Below are 16,759 nucleotides of genomic sequence, written 5' to 3' on the forward strand. Positions count from 1 at the left end.
TCATGCTATTCGATATGTGGGAAGTGGGTGGTAGGGAAATTAAATAAGATGATGTCAACATGGTAATAATGTAATGTAAACTTTTGTGGCCACAAACTTTTCATGCTATTCGATATGTGGGAAGTGGGTGGTAGGGAAATTAAATAAGATGATGTCAACATGTAAACCTTTGTGGCCACAAATTTTCATGCTATTTGAAATGTGACAGCTGTCAAAAGAGTAATATCTAAAAGTGTCCTCTAACTAACACGAGGGCGGCATGTTAACATGCAGCCAATTCATTTAAGCTACAAAAACTTAGGGAATTGAGTATTTAATCTAAATTCGAAATTCGGTCAAGTGCATGTCGATTTACGCACTGCGGGGCTTGCACAGAATTTTTATAATAATCCATTTTAATAACCATAGTTTTTTAGTGACCCCGAAACAAAACAAATGGGTGGTTTTTTTGTTGTTGTATGGACTTGAGGGCAAATGGGTGGTTTTTTTTGTTGTTGTATGGACTTGAGGGCAAATGGGTGGTTTTTACCGTGTTTGTATGCATTGCCTTGCATATAGAACAAAGAATATAATACTATATCGAAGATTGTAAACATAGTATGTAGGTATGTACTTAGAGGTAAGTACCCACTTTACCCCTTTACTTGTCGCCTCGCCTATTCACCGTCTGTATTTTTTTATTTGTGGTTTACATATCCGATATCTCGTCAAAGCATCATCCAATTTCCCAAATAAGTTGGATAACCGCGCCATAACGCTATTTCAAATACTAGTTACGCATCCCTATTTTGGCCGCGTCGGGACTCATTACCGGATATTTGAGGGAAATGGCGGGAAATTCGGTAATACAATGTTGCCCGGTATACAGTTTTGATTTTATTACCCGGGCATCAGACGTAGCCGTGGGTAAACCGACTAGCACGCTGACAAACTATAATTTGTCAGAAAGTGCGCGAAATTTAATAATTTTATGGGAGGTCGAAACTTGACACATTTTTTTTATTTATCTTCTTTTTTTACTAAACAAAACTGGTTTGCCAGATTATTTAGTTTTTTATTTATTTATTTGATTGTGGCTTAAATCGTGACTCAAGCATGTAAATAAGTGTCTGACCGCACTAGGCTTTCACACCATGTGCCCCAAAGTGCTAATCTGCTAACATCATCTAAAAACCGTTGTAAGATACCTACATTGATAACCGTTTTGAAAATTGTACAGCGGTATTCGGTTAAATATTTCTTTATTATTTAAACAAACAAACACAATGTCCCTGAAATAATTTTTCAAATTTTTTAGGTAGATAGTTCCATATCATGTAAATTTTCACCTCCTTCAGGTATGGTAAATCTGATATTAACGTACTCGCGCTAACCTCGTTATAGATGGTCAAGCAAATCTTGTCAGTAGAAAAAGGCGCGAAATTCAAATTTTCTATGAGACGAATATCCCTTCGCGCCTACATTTTTCAAACTTGCCGCCTTTTTCTACTGACAAGATCTGCTTGACCAACTATAGTTACTAGACTAGAGCCACGATGCTCACACCCCGGCCATCCTGACACAATTATATGTCCTTAGGAGTTTCATTAAAACATACGTCTTTTCACACTTAAGACGGCAGCGAATGAATTTAGGCGCCGAGGCACAATATTTTGTGTCTCAAATCCTACTTATAGATGATGGGTAAAATAATACAACACACGTACAACAGACTTTAGAGTATAAAAGTGATTTGAAATTTTGACGTCCGCAGTCTGTCCGGGTCCTCGTTCAGTTGAAAATAATTACCAAAAGGTGCACGTGGAAATGTAAATACCCATTGGAACGGTCTTTCTCTTATAATTATGATCACAGGGAAGACTGGGACGAGTGAAGAGCACGACCGATTGTTGTCGCCATTATTATTTATTTTTCCACCATTATTCCACCACCGCCAAATTGATTCTGACAGTATTACCAATATAGATTTACTTGCATTCCCTTTGTGCATGAATCCATTCTTCGACGCGTTAAAATTATGCAGAAATTAATTCACTTTACGTCGATGATTCGAAAACAATTAACGCCGTCTGTAGCGTACTACGCTGATATGATTCATTTCGGATTTTACCTGTAAATAATTTGCTCGTTCGGTAAAATATGGAAGTCAGTATCCTGCGCTTTAAAATTGGATGAAATATTTTTCCAATATGGAGAAACGGAAGAGCTTCTTGATTCGACGTGTATTTTGTACCTTTATGATTTTTACGTCATATAACAAATATATTTTCATGTCTCATGCTCTTTGATTTTTTTTTCAATTATCAATGAAAATTTGGTTCAAAATGGATTTGCCGTATAACTTCTGATACCTTTTAACTCAATTGCTTACAGAAAATTACCTCAAGAAATACATACCTACTACAAGTTTATACTTATAGGCACGTTTTGTAAAACACATTGTACTATCCTCGTAAATTAAAAGTAGAGTGTTTAACTCGGGTGAAAGCACCTCTTCTGACTGAAACTATCTCTTCAGAAATGGGTGTCTTTCATCTTTTAGTTAACTATCTATTAAGTTTCGCGAGAATTTTGTTTTGTAATGACCTATTTCCGAAAAAAAATATATTCGTGTTCTAATATATATATGTTTTAAAACTATATCGCATCTCTGGTCAAATTTACTGACCCACTCGAGTTCGTAGTAGGTAATAAGCCACTGTAACTAACACTAGAGTGTCGGCGAAAAATCTAAAGCAAAAAGGCCAATTTGCATAGCTCTGAAAAAGAGATTAACGCCGGGACTGGCAGATACATATACCTCACCTTCATGGTTCCCGAATTAAGGCGCCTTTGACGTCCCGCAAAATGGAATAACTGACTCGTCAGCTTTATTTGACAGCCGGCGAAAAACGCGGAAATCATATTTCCAAAGGTCGGATTGGAGTGGAGCGCGATAATTGGATGGTAGTTATAACACGAAAAGGAGATAAAACTGTTAACTTTATTTTACAAGCTGTCCTCTCGGCCACTTGTTAAAGTCCCACTAAAAACCCAGGTAGGGTTTACATGGTTTTACTGAAGAATTTTTATCGCTTATTTTTAAGTTGCTGAATTTATTGCATTCGTATTATTTATTTTACCAAGTTACAGCTTATGTACCTACCTAATAAAATTATTTGAGGTGAAAATTTATTGAACCTAATTTATTTTAAATGTTCTGTGGTAGGGTTAGTCTTAGTGTTGGTTCGCGACGATCAACCGATTCTATTGTAATAAAGAGTTAGGTAAGTCAAAATTACTGCAACTAAAAAGTTCATCGACTATGTTATAATTTGACAGATGATACACATATAGTTGTGTGCTTAACTCGTTTGCGTCTTTCCTGTATTAGGCATCGCCGAGAATCAAATTTTTGGATTGCTCCCCTAACGCTACGTCTTACGTATAGGTAAATTTTTTTGAACTGATCTTGTTCACTTACCTGTACTAACAATGGCATTGTTCTATTACAATCCTATTATCTGCTTTTGTTCTCGTAGGCGCCAACCAATTTACTTACAAAATAAGTTAGAAGTACACTGCATTTATATTGAATTCTAAACCTTATGTCGTGTTGAATGGGGTTAAAATGGTTTAAAAAGATAATATCATATTCAATCTTTTGGAAAGTCACATGCACCTTAGCCACAACAGGTGTCGATGGTTGTTAAATGCAAAAAAAAGTTGGGTTAGCCATTATTTAGTTAGTGTATTTTGTAGTCTATTGTTTAAAGAAATAGAGTCGTTAATCTATACTAACATTTCAAGGCGGTTATAATCTGCTTTTACTACGAGGGGATTATCCTAATTTGTGGTTTACCACTCAATGGTATTGTATTCTTGAGACTCTTTGAGTGAACTAGCTCAGATCGCTTGATTCATACTATAGGCGAACAACGCGCGAACGCGGCGCGGCGCGGCGCGGCGAAAGCGGCCGCCGCCGCGCCGCGCCGCGCCGCGCCGCCTGACATTCGCGTGCAAGTCGCGCCGCACCGCGTTCGCAACGAGATCGCTTACGTAGGACACTTCTATGGGCATCAAAGGATTGATTTCGCCGCGCCGCGCCGCGCCGCGTTCGCGCGTTGTTCGCCTACGTAAGACGTAGCGTAAGCTCGTCTAAAGGCGGGTTACATTTTTTCAGGGCTTGAGACTCAAATAAAAAAACGTGATGTACATAGGTTAACCCACTACATATAGATGTAGTGGGTTAACCTTATTGTCCACAGAAGTGACCTTTTTCTGAAATGCGTTTGACCAATATAGCTATCAGTTTCCCAGTACATTAATAATCAGAGTTTCGTGTCGAATTGCAATCAACTTGATACCTGAGCTCGACACCGCATATCTCCCGTAATATCTGGAGTGTTACATAATGGAGCCATCTGACACCTGCCCGTCAACTGCTTAACATAAAATACATACCTAAACCTAACACGTATAAAGAAACATACACCTGAGCGGCTTCCGCGAAAACCGAAATTCGCAAATGGCGGGGATCTTTCTCTTTTACTCCAATGAAGGCGTAATTAGAGTGACAGAGAAAAATCCCCGCAATTGACGATTTTCGGTATTGGCGGTAGCCCTACTGTAGATAATCTAACTATCTAAGACCACAGAAGAAATTTCACAGATCCATCGGAAAGAAGTTGGATCTAAGAAGAAAAAGTTTGACAGCGATTCAGGGTCGAATCATGCTATCCCTTTCTAATATATAGCACTAACCCTTTCGACTATTTAGGGTTGTCAAAATTCAAGTGATTATCTTATCTGTGGTCGTGCACGTACAAGGAAGTCAAGTGGTGCCAACCCTAGTAATTGCTCGGAGCAATGCTGAGCCGAACGGAGCCGAGTTCGACCGAAGTCAGGAGTGTCTCCCCACTGCTAATACCTTACCTTTAAACGAGCAATTCATGTTTATATTTCGGGGATCTCAGAAACGGCTCTAACGATTTCGATGTTTGCTATATAGAGGTTTTCGGGACCGATAAATAGATCTAGCTAGAGGTCTTATCTCTGGGTAAACGGGCATTTTTGAGTTTTTATGTTTTCCGAGCAAAGCTCGGTCTCCCATATAGAGTCAGGGCTGATTTAGACGGCGCGCGAACTCGCTTGCGATTTAAGTTACATTGCGGACTGTTGGTTACATCCAATTCAACCGACCGATCAAAACCCGCAATGTAATGAAACTATTATGCGAGTTCTCGCATCGTCTAAATGAGCCCTTAGACTAAGAAAAGTTTGCATTGTTATTTTAAACGTCAAACGTCTTTGAAATTATGACGTATAAATAACACTTTGCACTGCGTGGGCTATCAAAATCGCTGCAGACTTTTCTTGGTCTAACTCTATTACAATGTAATGAGGGGTCTAGACCAGGAAATTAGAAGGAAACGAAATATATTTTCTTTATTCGGGTTCCGTACCTCAAAAGGAAAAAACGGAACCCTTATAGGATCACTCGTGCGTCTGTCTGTCTGTCCGACCATTCCCCCACCCCCTTATCTCTGAAATTACTGGGCCTAAAATTTTGAAAAAAATAGACAAAATAGTACTTTACCTAGAGATGACAGGAAAATTTAATAGAAATGTGCAGTCAAACGTGAGTCGGACTTATGTACCGAACCCTTGGAACGCGAGTCCTACTCGCACTTGACCGGTTTTTAATTTGTTAAAAGTTTTTATAAAATGTGAAATACTTCGAGCAACACGGAAGGGAGGCGGCATTCGCACTATTTCCCCTCTGCCGAGGTACAAGATTAGCGCGTCAATAAAATCTAGCGCGTGTAATAAAACTAGTTGCACTTAGATTTTTCACTAGACTGAGTCCAGACGCGCGCGTGAACACTGCTGCACAAAAATGCCTGTTTGCTCGGTTTTTTGTTATAAAAAAACTGGTCAAGTGCGAGTCGGACTCGCGTTTCAAGGGTTCCGTACATCACACAATTTTCAACAATTTTTTTTGTACGTGTAACGTGACATGAGTGAAACGTCTTGAAAAACCCGAATGAGTCAATCAAGTTTTCAACACATGTAATATGAAGTCTGGCGTGGTGGCTTATATCTCTGCAAATATGCAAAGTAGCTTAGATAGGAAATTAAATGCCGAACAATAGTACAAGTGTCTAAATGCGAAGACTGAAGACCGAGCTCCGCCTAGGGTGACCAGATACAAATTTCAAAAGTCCAGACAAAATTCCTGATTTTCGACCGAAATTCCTGACATGAGCTGTCGCGGCGGGTGGCGAGGTGGCGGGGGGGGGGGGGGGGGGGGGTGCATTGGCATGCCGCGCGGCGCACCGTTAGTCCAGTTTCTACGTTATAACAGTGCGCGTGTCGTGTCCTTAACATGGCGTCTAGTAGCAAACGCTCGAGTATGTACTTTTACGGATTTACGTTATTGGTAGTAAACTATTTGTATTAATAATGTGAATAAAAGCTGATCTCAATTATATACCAATGTTAAGTTAAAAGGTGATTTTTTAAATGAAAGAAGTGAAGTTCTAAGCTTGTAAAGGGAAATACTTATGTCAGTAAACTGTTTTACTATTTTTTTTGTTATTTTGATTAAAAATATTATTTTTACTGTGTATACCATTTTATTGTTTTGTTTATTTGTCCTTCGGGAAACGGAAATGCCAAAATTCCTGACATTTCCCTTTTCCGGCCGCATTCCTGACATATGCCTAAAATTCCTGACATGTCAGGAAAATTCCTGACGTCTGGTCACCCTAGCTCCGCCAGGCGTGTCTCACTCCGCGATTTCGTCGCTTTGCTACAGGTAGCTAAAAGTACATCCCTTCGACCCCAATTTTGGGGTTTGCCATAAGCCGCGCGTGGCGTTGTCGCCACCTAGCGGCCATATCTGTGCTGATCGTGACAGACGCGTTTTGTTAGAGAGTGAGTCTTCTGTACCTAGTACTATTATTTATTCTGTGGCTCCGCGTAGAGCTTAAAACTCGGAACGTCTGACGGGTCGCGCTTCCTACAACTTCCGCAAGTGTTTTAAAAGCGAAGGCCAAAGAGAGATAATACCTACAAGGTGGCCAAAAAATACGCACATTCCCGTAGCCAGGGAGGTTTTGGGATTGTACCTACTGAGCAACATTTACTATGGGACCCGAAATCGCGAAAAAAAAATGTATCATAGAAAACGGACCAGCCAAAACGTATGAAACAGCCAAATTTTTCTTCGCGATTTCGGTGTTGCACGTCGGCAACTGGAATACACTTAGTTTATTTTTTGGCCACCCTGTATAGTGCTTTGTAAAACACGTGACAATACCTAGTAACCTAATCAATCAGTACTACAAGTACCATTGCGGCTGTGTGCCAGATACAGCCTAGTCGCATTTTTTTATCTACAGTCCAACTCACGCTTGAAGCTAAAGGCACGCCTCTTCGGGACGCTTTGGGTCTTCGGCCTCGGCCTAGGGCCTTCGCAATAGCTGTCTACATCATGTTTCACTTAAAGTATTGCGGCTGTCCCTAAAAAAACCTAAATCGCATTTTTGTTTTTAAATCCGACTCACGCTTGACTCTAGATTTCTAATAAGTTTTCCTGTCATCTTTAGGTAAAGGACTATTTTGTGTATTTTTTTCAGAATTTTAGACTCAGTAGTTTCGGAGATAGAGGGGGGGGAATGGTCATTTTTTGTCTATTTTTTTGAATAACTTCTAAAATTTTTATCGTAAATTTATAAAAAAATATATATTTGAGATTCTCACAATGAGCTCTTTCGTTTGATATGTAACACGATATAGTTTGCAAAACTTTGATTTTTAATTTTATGGTTTACCCCCCAAAAGTAGCCCCTATGTTTAAAATTCATTTGTTGACGTTACATATCCGTTTTTGGGTCACAGACTTACATATGTGTACGAAATTTCAACTTAATTGGTCCAGTAGTTTCGGAGCAAATTGACTGTGACAGACGGACGGACAGACAGACGCACGAGTGATCCTATAAGGGTTCCGTTTTTTCCTTTTGAGGTACGGAACCCTAAAAAGAGGTCGGGGACATCAAATTTACAAAAAGAAAGTGTTACATTTCACATGTAATATTTTTTTTTTACATATCATACGTTTAATTACATTTAAATACAATTATTATATTTTAGTCTCAAGTAATTGTTGGATTTATCGATTTTACTCGCTCAGTACAAATTGCGGATCGGTCGAGCGACAAATCCGACTTCTCATCTCTCAGAATACAGTGACATACTTCAAAGAAAATGTGTTAGTGTACGTGTTGTGACACTAGTCACTCGTCCGTACACAAAAAGAGATCGAGGTTTGCAAGATTTGTCTTTGACGTGTGTCATTTTCTATGTATTTGTGTCGTCATTACAGAGGGCCTACCGCAAACCACGTTCGACGTGTTGCCTCCCTGTCACACTTACGTATGAATTTACAAGTGCCATAGAGAGGCAACACGTCGAACGTGGTTCGAGGTAGGGCCTTTGATTGGATTTTGTATGTAAGTGTGTGAGAAGTGCGACTGTGTGCACCTTCCCCCCGCGAAAAATGGCAGAATGATTTGTACGGTGAGATATCGCTTGGGCCCCTCCCTTCCGACGTGTCGGAAGCCGGTGTTGCTCGAAGGTGAAATATGTCTAATTTTGTTTTGTTGTTGTATTTTGAACAGCTCACCAAGCAGGACGTTTTGGAAACTCAAAATCCCATACAAATTGACACTTAACACAAACGCGTACGTCACGTCACGCTATCGAATGAAATGTACAGTCGCCATCAGATATATCGGAGCGGCCAAGGTGCTCACAAATATCTGAACACGCCTCTATTGTCAAAGCGTTAGAGTGCGTGTTCAGATATTTTTGATCACCTCGGCCGCTCCTATATATCTGATGGCGACTGTACACTAGGGGTACAGATTTCGATATCATTACAGTTTTTTTTTTCGTTTTTAGGGTTCCGTACCTCAAAAGGAAAAAACGGAACCCTTATAGGATCACTCGTGCGTCTGTCTGTCCGTCCGTCTGTCACAGCCAATTTGCTCCGAAACTACTGGACCAATTAAGTTGAAATTTCGTACACATATGTAAGTCTGTGACCCAAAAACGGATATGTAACGTCAACAAATGAATTTTAAACATAGGGGCTACTTTTGGGGGGTAAACCATAAAATTAAAAATCAAAGTTTTGCAAACTATGTCGTGTTACATATCAAACGAAAGAGCTCATTGTGAGAATCTCAAATATATTTTTTTTATAAATTTACGATAAAAATTTTAGAAGTTATTCAAGAAAATAGACAAAAAATGACCATTCCCCCCCCCTCTATCTCCGAAACTACTAAGACTAAAATTCTGAAAAAAATACACAAAATAGTCCTTTACCTAAAGATGACAGGAAAACTTATTAGAAATCTAGAGTCAAGCGTGAGTCGGATTTAAAAACAAAAATGCGGTTTAGGTTTTTTTAGGGACACAGCCGCAATACTTTAAGTGAAACATGATGTAGACAGCTATTGCGAAGGCCCTAGGCCGATATCCGCATAAGGCCGAAGACCCGAAGCGTCCCGAAGAGGCGTGCCTTTAGCTTCAAGCGTGAGTTGGACTGTAGATAAAAAAATGCGACTAGGCTGTATCTGGCACACAGCCGCAATGGTACTTGTAGTACTGATTGATTAGGTTACTAGGTATTGTCATGTGTTTTAAAAAGCACTATACAGGGTGGCCATAAAATAAACTAAGTGTATTCCCGTTGCCGACGTGCAACCCCGAAATCGCGAAGAAAAATTTGGCTGTTTCATATGTTTTGGCTGGTCCGTTTTCTATGGGAAGATACATTTTTTTTCGCGATTTCGGGTCCCATAGTAAATGTTGCTCAGTAGGTATAATCCCAAAACCTCCCTGGCTACGGGAATGTGCGTATTTTTTGGCCACCTTGTAGGTATTATCTCTCTTCGGCCTTCGCTTTTAAAACACTTGCGGAAGTTGTAGGAAGCGCGACCCGTCGGACGCTCCGAGTTTTAAGCTCTACGCGGAGCCACAGAATAAATAATAGTACTAGGTACAGAAGACTCACTCTCTAACAAAACGCGTCTGTCACGATCAGCACAGATATGGCTGCTAGGTGGCGACAGCGCCACGCGCGGCTTATGGCAAACCCCAAAATTGGGGTCGAACGGATGTACGTTTAGCTACCTGTAGCAAAGCGACGAAATCGCGGAGTGAGACACACCTGGCGGAGCTCGGTCTTCAGTCTTCGCATTTAGACACTTGTACTATTGTTCGGCATTTAATTTCCTATCTAAGCTACTTTGCATATTTGCAGAGATATAAGCCACCACGCCAGAAAACTTCATATTACATGTGTTGAAAACTTGATTGACTCATTCGGGTTTTTCAAGACGTTTCACTCACGTCACGTTACACGTACAAAAAAAAATTGTTGAAAATTGTGTGATGTACGGAACCCTTGAAACGCGAGTCCGACTCGCACTTGACCAGTTTTTTATATGTTGTTAGAGATGCGCTCAAGAGTACCTATTAGGTAGGTACTCGTACTCAGTCTAAAAGTAAAGAAGTGTTTACACAAATTGCACTTTAAAATAAGCCCTCCATATGGTTAATGAATTCATTTCTATCATTAAAATAAAATTATCGACTTTTCTCTTGAAAACATCATACAATTTTACAGGTAGTTCAAAAAAAGGCTTATTTTAATTTAGTACAATTTCACCAGGTATATCAATATCATACCAAATAATATGTACGAAATATCGTTTACCTTGTCGTTTTTCGGCGTTAACATTTTATAGAAATCATATTAAGGTACCTATTAATATGATATAAATTTTAACAAAAAACTTGTTACCTACTTTAACTAAAGTTAACACAATATCTAATTCGAATGGCTTTCTCTCAGGCTGTTTAATCAATCAACCAAATCAATCAATCAAAGCATTTATTTTCAGGCAACTAAGGCCCATATACATACCTTACAAACTAACATATGTATACAATAATAAAAATCTTAAATACTAAAAAATCATTTTCGTGACGCAGTCAGTTAAGGTTTATTGGTGGCGGCCATATATTTGGGCACTTGTATACGCTTGACAGCGGGGCACGCTTCGCATTCCATTATACTGGGCAGCACGCATATGCACGGGCAATCTTTGATCTCGTCCACTTCGATTTTTTCGCCGGGTATGCAGCCAGTTGCTTTCTCTGTAACATTATATAATAAAGAACAGATATTATCACATCATTATTTCAGGTTAAGTGATTTGAGCCCTTAGAGGGCGGCCACGTCGCATGGGCGTGGGCACGTCGTGCACGGAGTGGGCGCACGTCGTGCACGGAACGGGCGCACGTCGTGCACGGAACGGGCGCACGTCGTGCACGGAACGGGCGCACGTCGTGCACGGAACGGGCGCACGCACGCGGTGCGGGTGCCATATAAATCCGTCGCACGCGTCCGCGCCAGTTAGCAACGCTCATGCCAAGGAGAATTTATAGTATAGAGGGTTATTGTCATAGTAAATATTGTAGTCACAGTAAATTTACTTGCACAGTATCTTTCGACACAAGATTAAAACTAAAAATGTATAAATTTATCAAAAGATTTATATATTTTTTTTTTTTTTAGAACGCCATATGTATTTGACCCATGTTCTTTCATTGATATGTTTTAAAATGGTTAAATTGATCAGAAATCATATAACAAAACAACTAAATACGTATACTTTGTTTTTTTTATGTACTTTCTTCTTGGGTGTTTACAGAACTTATACGCGCATACGATTAGACAACAAACATGTAAAATTAACACTAACAGGCATAGATATTAGTTAAATTCTTACCGCGCATTGAATTATACAGTTTTTTCGACATTCCCTGTAGCATGTTTGTGTTGTGAGAGTCACTCAATTTCTTGGAATCACAATCAAGTGAGATACACCGCCATCTGCCATTGTAACATTGACATATGTTACATTCAATTCTCTTATAGCCGTCTCCTTCGCATTCGCAATTCTCTGAAAAATTTACACTTTGATGCAAAACTGTCCCAATAGTAGCATCTTAGTAGAATGTGAAGTGTGTGTGATGATGCTACTATTAGAAGAGTTTTGCACCTAAGTTAATTTTTAAAGTAACATGAACTTCGTACATTGACACGTCATTTCGTATCTCTGTCGCACGTGCATGCTTAGTTATATATAGCTGTACCACTCGCACAGTGGCATTGACCGTTGGCTCATCAGCGGGGCGGCAATATAATTAAATACGTTAATTAATAGGCGAAATTGGGCACTAACGGCGAAGTTAAGATTCCCTTAGATAATTTTGCCAACATTGATACAGATATAGTGCACAATTGTTTTCCATCGTATTTTCGGACCGGAAACGTTCGTATTTGTCACGGTACTTCAGTCAAGCTCTGTACTTTTTGTACCGACAGTGACTGAAATAACAAGATATTCGTACATTTCCGTGAAAATATGATGGAATATAAGTATACACAGTGCACTAAGGTAAAAGTACTAGTGCTCAACATACTGATGCCCAATAGATGACACCTTGCTGTCACCTCTATTAACAAAGACTTAAGTTTCAAGATGATATGTACTGGGACCACGTCGAGCACCAGTTACCTTATGACTCCTCTACACGATGGGCCAGCGCCGGCCACTCCAAGGGACGCAGTCATGCGGTAGAATGAGGTAGCAATATCACTTGCTCCCTCTAACGCATAAATGCGTCCCTTGCATTGGCCGGCGTTGGCCCATCGTGTAGAGGAGCCCTTACATCTGTAACGGGGTTTGTTCCTTAATATACGGAGAGCTACTTAGCCACAGAATATGGTATACGGCAATTAGAGGAAAGAAACTGTTGGGTTAGGTTTCTATACTGTCCTTACTACTGGATCCGGGCATCTGGCAGTTGTCCATCGGTGGGAGTGGAGGAGGATAACATGATAAGGGTAAAAGACACGCTGAGATGTTTATTTGTAATTATAGAGTGTGTATTTTTAATACGACAAGTAATGCCCTAATGAATTCACTTTCGTATATTATACGAAAATTTTACGATGCTGCCAAAATTTTACCTATAAGGTCAATGTGGCTAATTCTGTCATAGGGACTATTCCGTCTACTTCTTCTCGAAAAACAAACAAAATTGATAATTTCTTCGACAAAGTGGCAATTGCTTTTAATTTCAGCAATCTAAATCAAATGTTTTTTTCCTACGATTGCAAATCAAAGGAATATACCCTCGTGGACGGAATAGTCCCTATGACGGAATAGTCCCTATGACGGAATCAGCCACATGGACCTTACGGAGAATTCCGTACACGGCGGTTTTTTTTCTTTCATCGACAAATCAGCGATTTTTGGTTTCATTAGGCTATATTATATTAAATTTGAAATGTACGGAATTTTCCGTAGGTATGACGAATTTGGCCGCAGTTCTGACCTTATAGATAATTAGCACTAAAACCTACGGCTCATTTCAATTTGCGATCAGTATTAAAAATACGTACTCAATAATGTGTAATATTCTTACTTTCATTATGGTCACCGCTTTGAATGCTATTGGTGTTGAATGTTGTACTAAATTTTTTCACTTCCTCGCTGGCTCTGATATCTTTTGTTTTTTTCACTTCACCGCCGGCTCTGACATCTTTTGTTTTTTTATTATTGCACGTTTTGTGAGGTTCATTTTGGCTTTTTCGCCCGAATACTTCTTTCCAGCCTATTTCAACAAAATCTGGTGATATGATCATCACAGGTATCCTTTCAGGAAATTGTCCATTTGCATCATTATTAAGAACAGACTGATGATTAAGTTCAAAATCATTATTTTCGATGTTTTTAGGATTAAAATCTGATGATTCTTTCATCGATTTAAGTGTATCAATCATATCGTCTTTTGCCTCTGCAGGATGAGATAGAAACATTTCTTTTAGTTTTAATCCAAGATTTTTGTTTTCTTGGTCTCTTTTTATTGTATTGTGATCTGACATTAGCATTACTGCCTGTTTCCATTTGTTGCTACCATTTTGGTATTTTCCATTGTTTACTAAAAGGTCTGTTAAGTCTTTTGTCACTTTAACTTTACCCTTAAAATCATCTTTTTCTTTCTTAGAACTGGATTGGCACATTTCTGATTTTAGTTTGCATTCATGATTTTTGCTTTTGTAGTCTGTCTTCAGTTGATCTGACACTAACTTTGGTAGATTTAAGAACGCTTTTATCAATCTTAGACCTATTTGGGCTTTCGATTGGTCTTTTCTATTGTGTACTAAATGGCCAAAGTCTGTTATGTCTTGTATCACTTTAGGTTTACCTTTCAAATCATCCTTTTCCTCCTTAGAACTGGATTTGAACATTTCGCTTTTTAGCCTAAATTCAGGATTTATGCTTTTATAGTCTTTTATTAGTGTATGTTTTTGATCTGGCCCAAATTTATGTAATAGATGAAATATTGCCAATTTCAATATTAATTCTTTACTAAAACCTGTTATCTCTTTTGATTGGACTTTCGCATTGTGTATTAAAGGACGAAAGTCTGGTGAGTGTTTTATCACTTTAAGTTTGCCCATAATATCTTCCTCATCCCTAGAACTGGTTTGGAACATTTCTGTTTTTAGTTTGCATTCATGATTTTTGCTTTTGTAGTCTGTCTTCAGTTGATCTGACACTAACTTTGGTAGATTTAAGAACGCTTTTATGAATCTGAGAGCTATTTGGGCTTTCGATTGGTCTTTTTTATTGTGTACTAAATGGCCAAAGTCTGTTATGTCTTTTATCACTTTAGGTTTACCCTTCAAAACATATTTTTCCTTCGAACTGGATTTGAACGTTTCTCTTTCTAGTTTAAATTCATGATTTTTACTTTCGCAAGCACTTTTGTGTTTATTTATACAATCTGGAAGACCTAACTTGGAAAATAGCATTAGATGTAAGATTAACCGTTTCATTCCTAGTGGATCACCAAGACCTACTTGCTTTTCTGGATCGTCTTTAGGAAGGATGCTTTTCAACAACTTTTCTTCATCAACACTGTTACAGCCCAAAACCTGATACTCGCTGATTAATAATATCACCTGGAATTCAATTTCAAGCCGATTCATAGGTATTTTAAAAAAAGTCTAGAATACCTGACAAAAGCGAAATTGTTAATGTTTGCTCAAATCAAGAGGGTTATTGATTAAAAATAGGAAAAAAAAACCAGACAAGTGCGAGTCGGACTCGCCCACCGAGAGTTTCGCACAAAATGAACTTACCTACTTTTTTATTTTTTTACAAATTTATAGTTTTCAGATTTTTCCTGTACTTGTAGTGTAAAACGATATTAATTGCCAAATTTCATAGTTCTAGGTTAACGGGAAGTACCCTATCAATTTTGATTCTCTTGAGAGTTACGAAATATGCGTTTTTTGCGACATAAATATATTTTTTACGTTAACTTATAAGTTTTTTCACCGCTTCAAGGGACTGTAGACTTGAGTACTTATATGGTTTTAATTTCAACTGAATACCTCCACGCGTTCCCGAGATAAAGGGTCTTGACAGCCAGACAGACGGACGGACGGACAACAAAATAATCCTAAAAGGGTTAAGGGGTAAGAGTTTTTTCGTATGGAACCCTAAAAAGTACCCCAGATGTCCAAAAGTACAAAATGTATAAATTCCACCATACAAAATATTTGTGGTAATCGTCACAAAACCCATCGAATCAATGGGAAATGCCCCAAGGAAACTAGTATGATTTAACATTTCGGGCTTTTACAGGTTTACCGGTAAATCCTAGGTTTAACCGTACTTCGGGCTGTAACTTTACAGTAACATATATATTTCGGGGATCTCGGAAACGATTTTGATGAAATTTTCTATATGGGGGTGGGGGTATTCGGGGGCGATAAATAGATCTAACTAGGTAACTATTATCTCTGGAAAAACGCGCATTATTGAGGTTTTATAATGTTTTCCGAGCAGTGCTCGGTCTCCCAGATGTTGCTTTGCTGTAGTGTGAAGATAGGTTGTAAAAACCGGGCAAGTGCGAGTCGGACTCGCGCACGAAGGGTTCCGTACCATAATGCAAAAAAAAAAAACAAAAAAAAAGCATAAAGAAAACGGTCACCCATCCAAGTACTGACCCCTCCCGACGTTGCTTAACTTTGGTCAAAAATCACGTTTGTTGTATGGGAGCCCCATTTAAATCTTTATTTTATTCTATTTATAGTATTTGTTGTTATAGCGGCAACAGAAATACATCATCTGTGAAAATTTCAACTGTCTAGCTATCACGGTTCGTGAGATACAGCCTGGTGACAGACGGACGGACGGACGGACAGCGAAGTCTTAGTAATAGGGTCCCGTTTTACCCTTTGGGTACGGAACCCTAAAAATGAGATTTTGATTACTTACCAAAACCGAGACCAGAAGTTTTATTGCGCCCATCTTCACTTTTCCTCACTACACTGCTTGATATTTTCCATGTATCCAAAGCATTGATTTTTATACCGAGGAATCGCTTAATTGAATCCGAGGAGATAGCAAGTGTGAAATTGTTCATTAATTTGAAATTAAAAAGATAACGAGCTCGATCTAAGTAAATTATGCAAGGTAACTGTTTGATGATTATTAATTTCATACTAAGATCGATTTTTTTAAGAGGAGGCCTTAAGCCAGAACAGAAGAAGAGAGCAAAACCTACACTACATGATTGCGTGGCTTTTAACTTTTTACCCCTAGCAAAAAAA

General features: G+C 38.8%; 1 protein-coding gene across 2 annotated transcripts; it reads right to left on the bottom strand.

Annotated features, from left to right (window-relative positions):
* Window positions 1-10,938: 10,938 nt before the first annotated feature.
* LOC134671446 (uncharacterized) lies at window positions 10,939-16,550 on the bottom strand. 2 transcript variants are annotated; one of them, XM_063529307.1, is made up of 4 exons: window positions 16,425-16,550; window positions 13,558-15,100; window positions 11,853-12,026; window positions 10,939-11,217 (listed from the first exon to the last, which is right to left on the bottom strand). In XM_063529307.1, the coding sequence occupies exons 1-4, from the start codon at window positions 16,455-16,457 to the stop codon at window positions 11,057-11,059; spliced, it is 1,911 nt and encodes a 636-aa protein (XP_063385377.1). In that variant the 5' UTR covers window positions 16,458-16,550; the 3' UTR covers window positions 10,939-11,056. The 2 variants fall into 2 exon arrangements, with proteins under 2 accessions (XP_063385377.1, XP_063385384.1); XM_063529314.1 differs by having other exon boundaries at window positions 13,558-15,154; window positions 16,425-16,477.
* Between the last annotated feature and the right edge of the window lie 209 nt (window positions 16,551-16,759).

Source organism: Cydia fagiglandana, chromosome 1 (genome assembly GCF_963556715.1).
Source record: "Cydia fagiglandana chromosome 1, ilCydFagi1.1, whole genome shotgun sequence".
Taxonomy (NCBI): Eukaryota; Metazoa; Arthropoda; class Insecta; order Lepidoptera; family Tortricidae; genus Cydia; species Cydia fagiglandana.

Bases quoted from the DNA above. Each gene is read 5' to 3' on its own strand.
- LOC134671446 (XM_063529307.1), bottom strand. From the start codon at position 16,457: ATGGGCGCAATAAAACTTCTGGTCTCGGTTTTG. The intron at 15,101-16,424 runs GTAAGTAATCAA...ATTGAATTCCAG, and splicing joins AACTTCTGGTCTCGGTTTTG to GTGATATTATTAATCAGCGA. The intron at 11,218-11,852 runs GTAAGAATTTAA...ATAATGTTACAG, and splicing joins ACTGTATAATTCAATGCGCG to AGAAAGCAACTGGCTGCATA.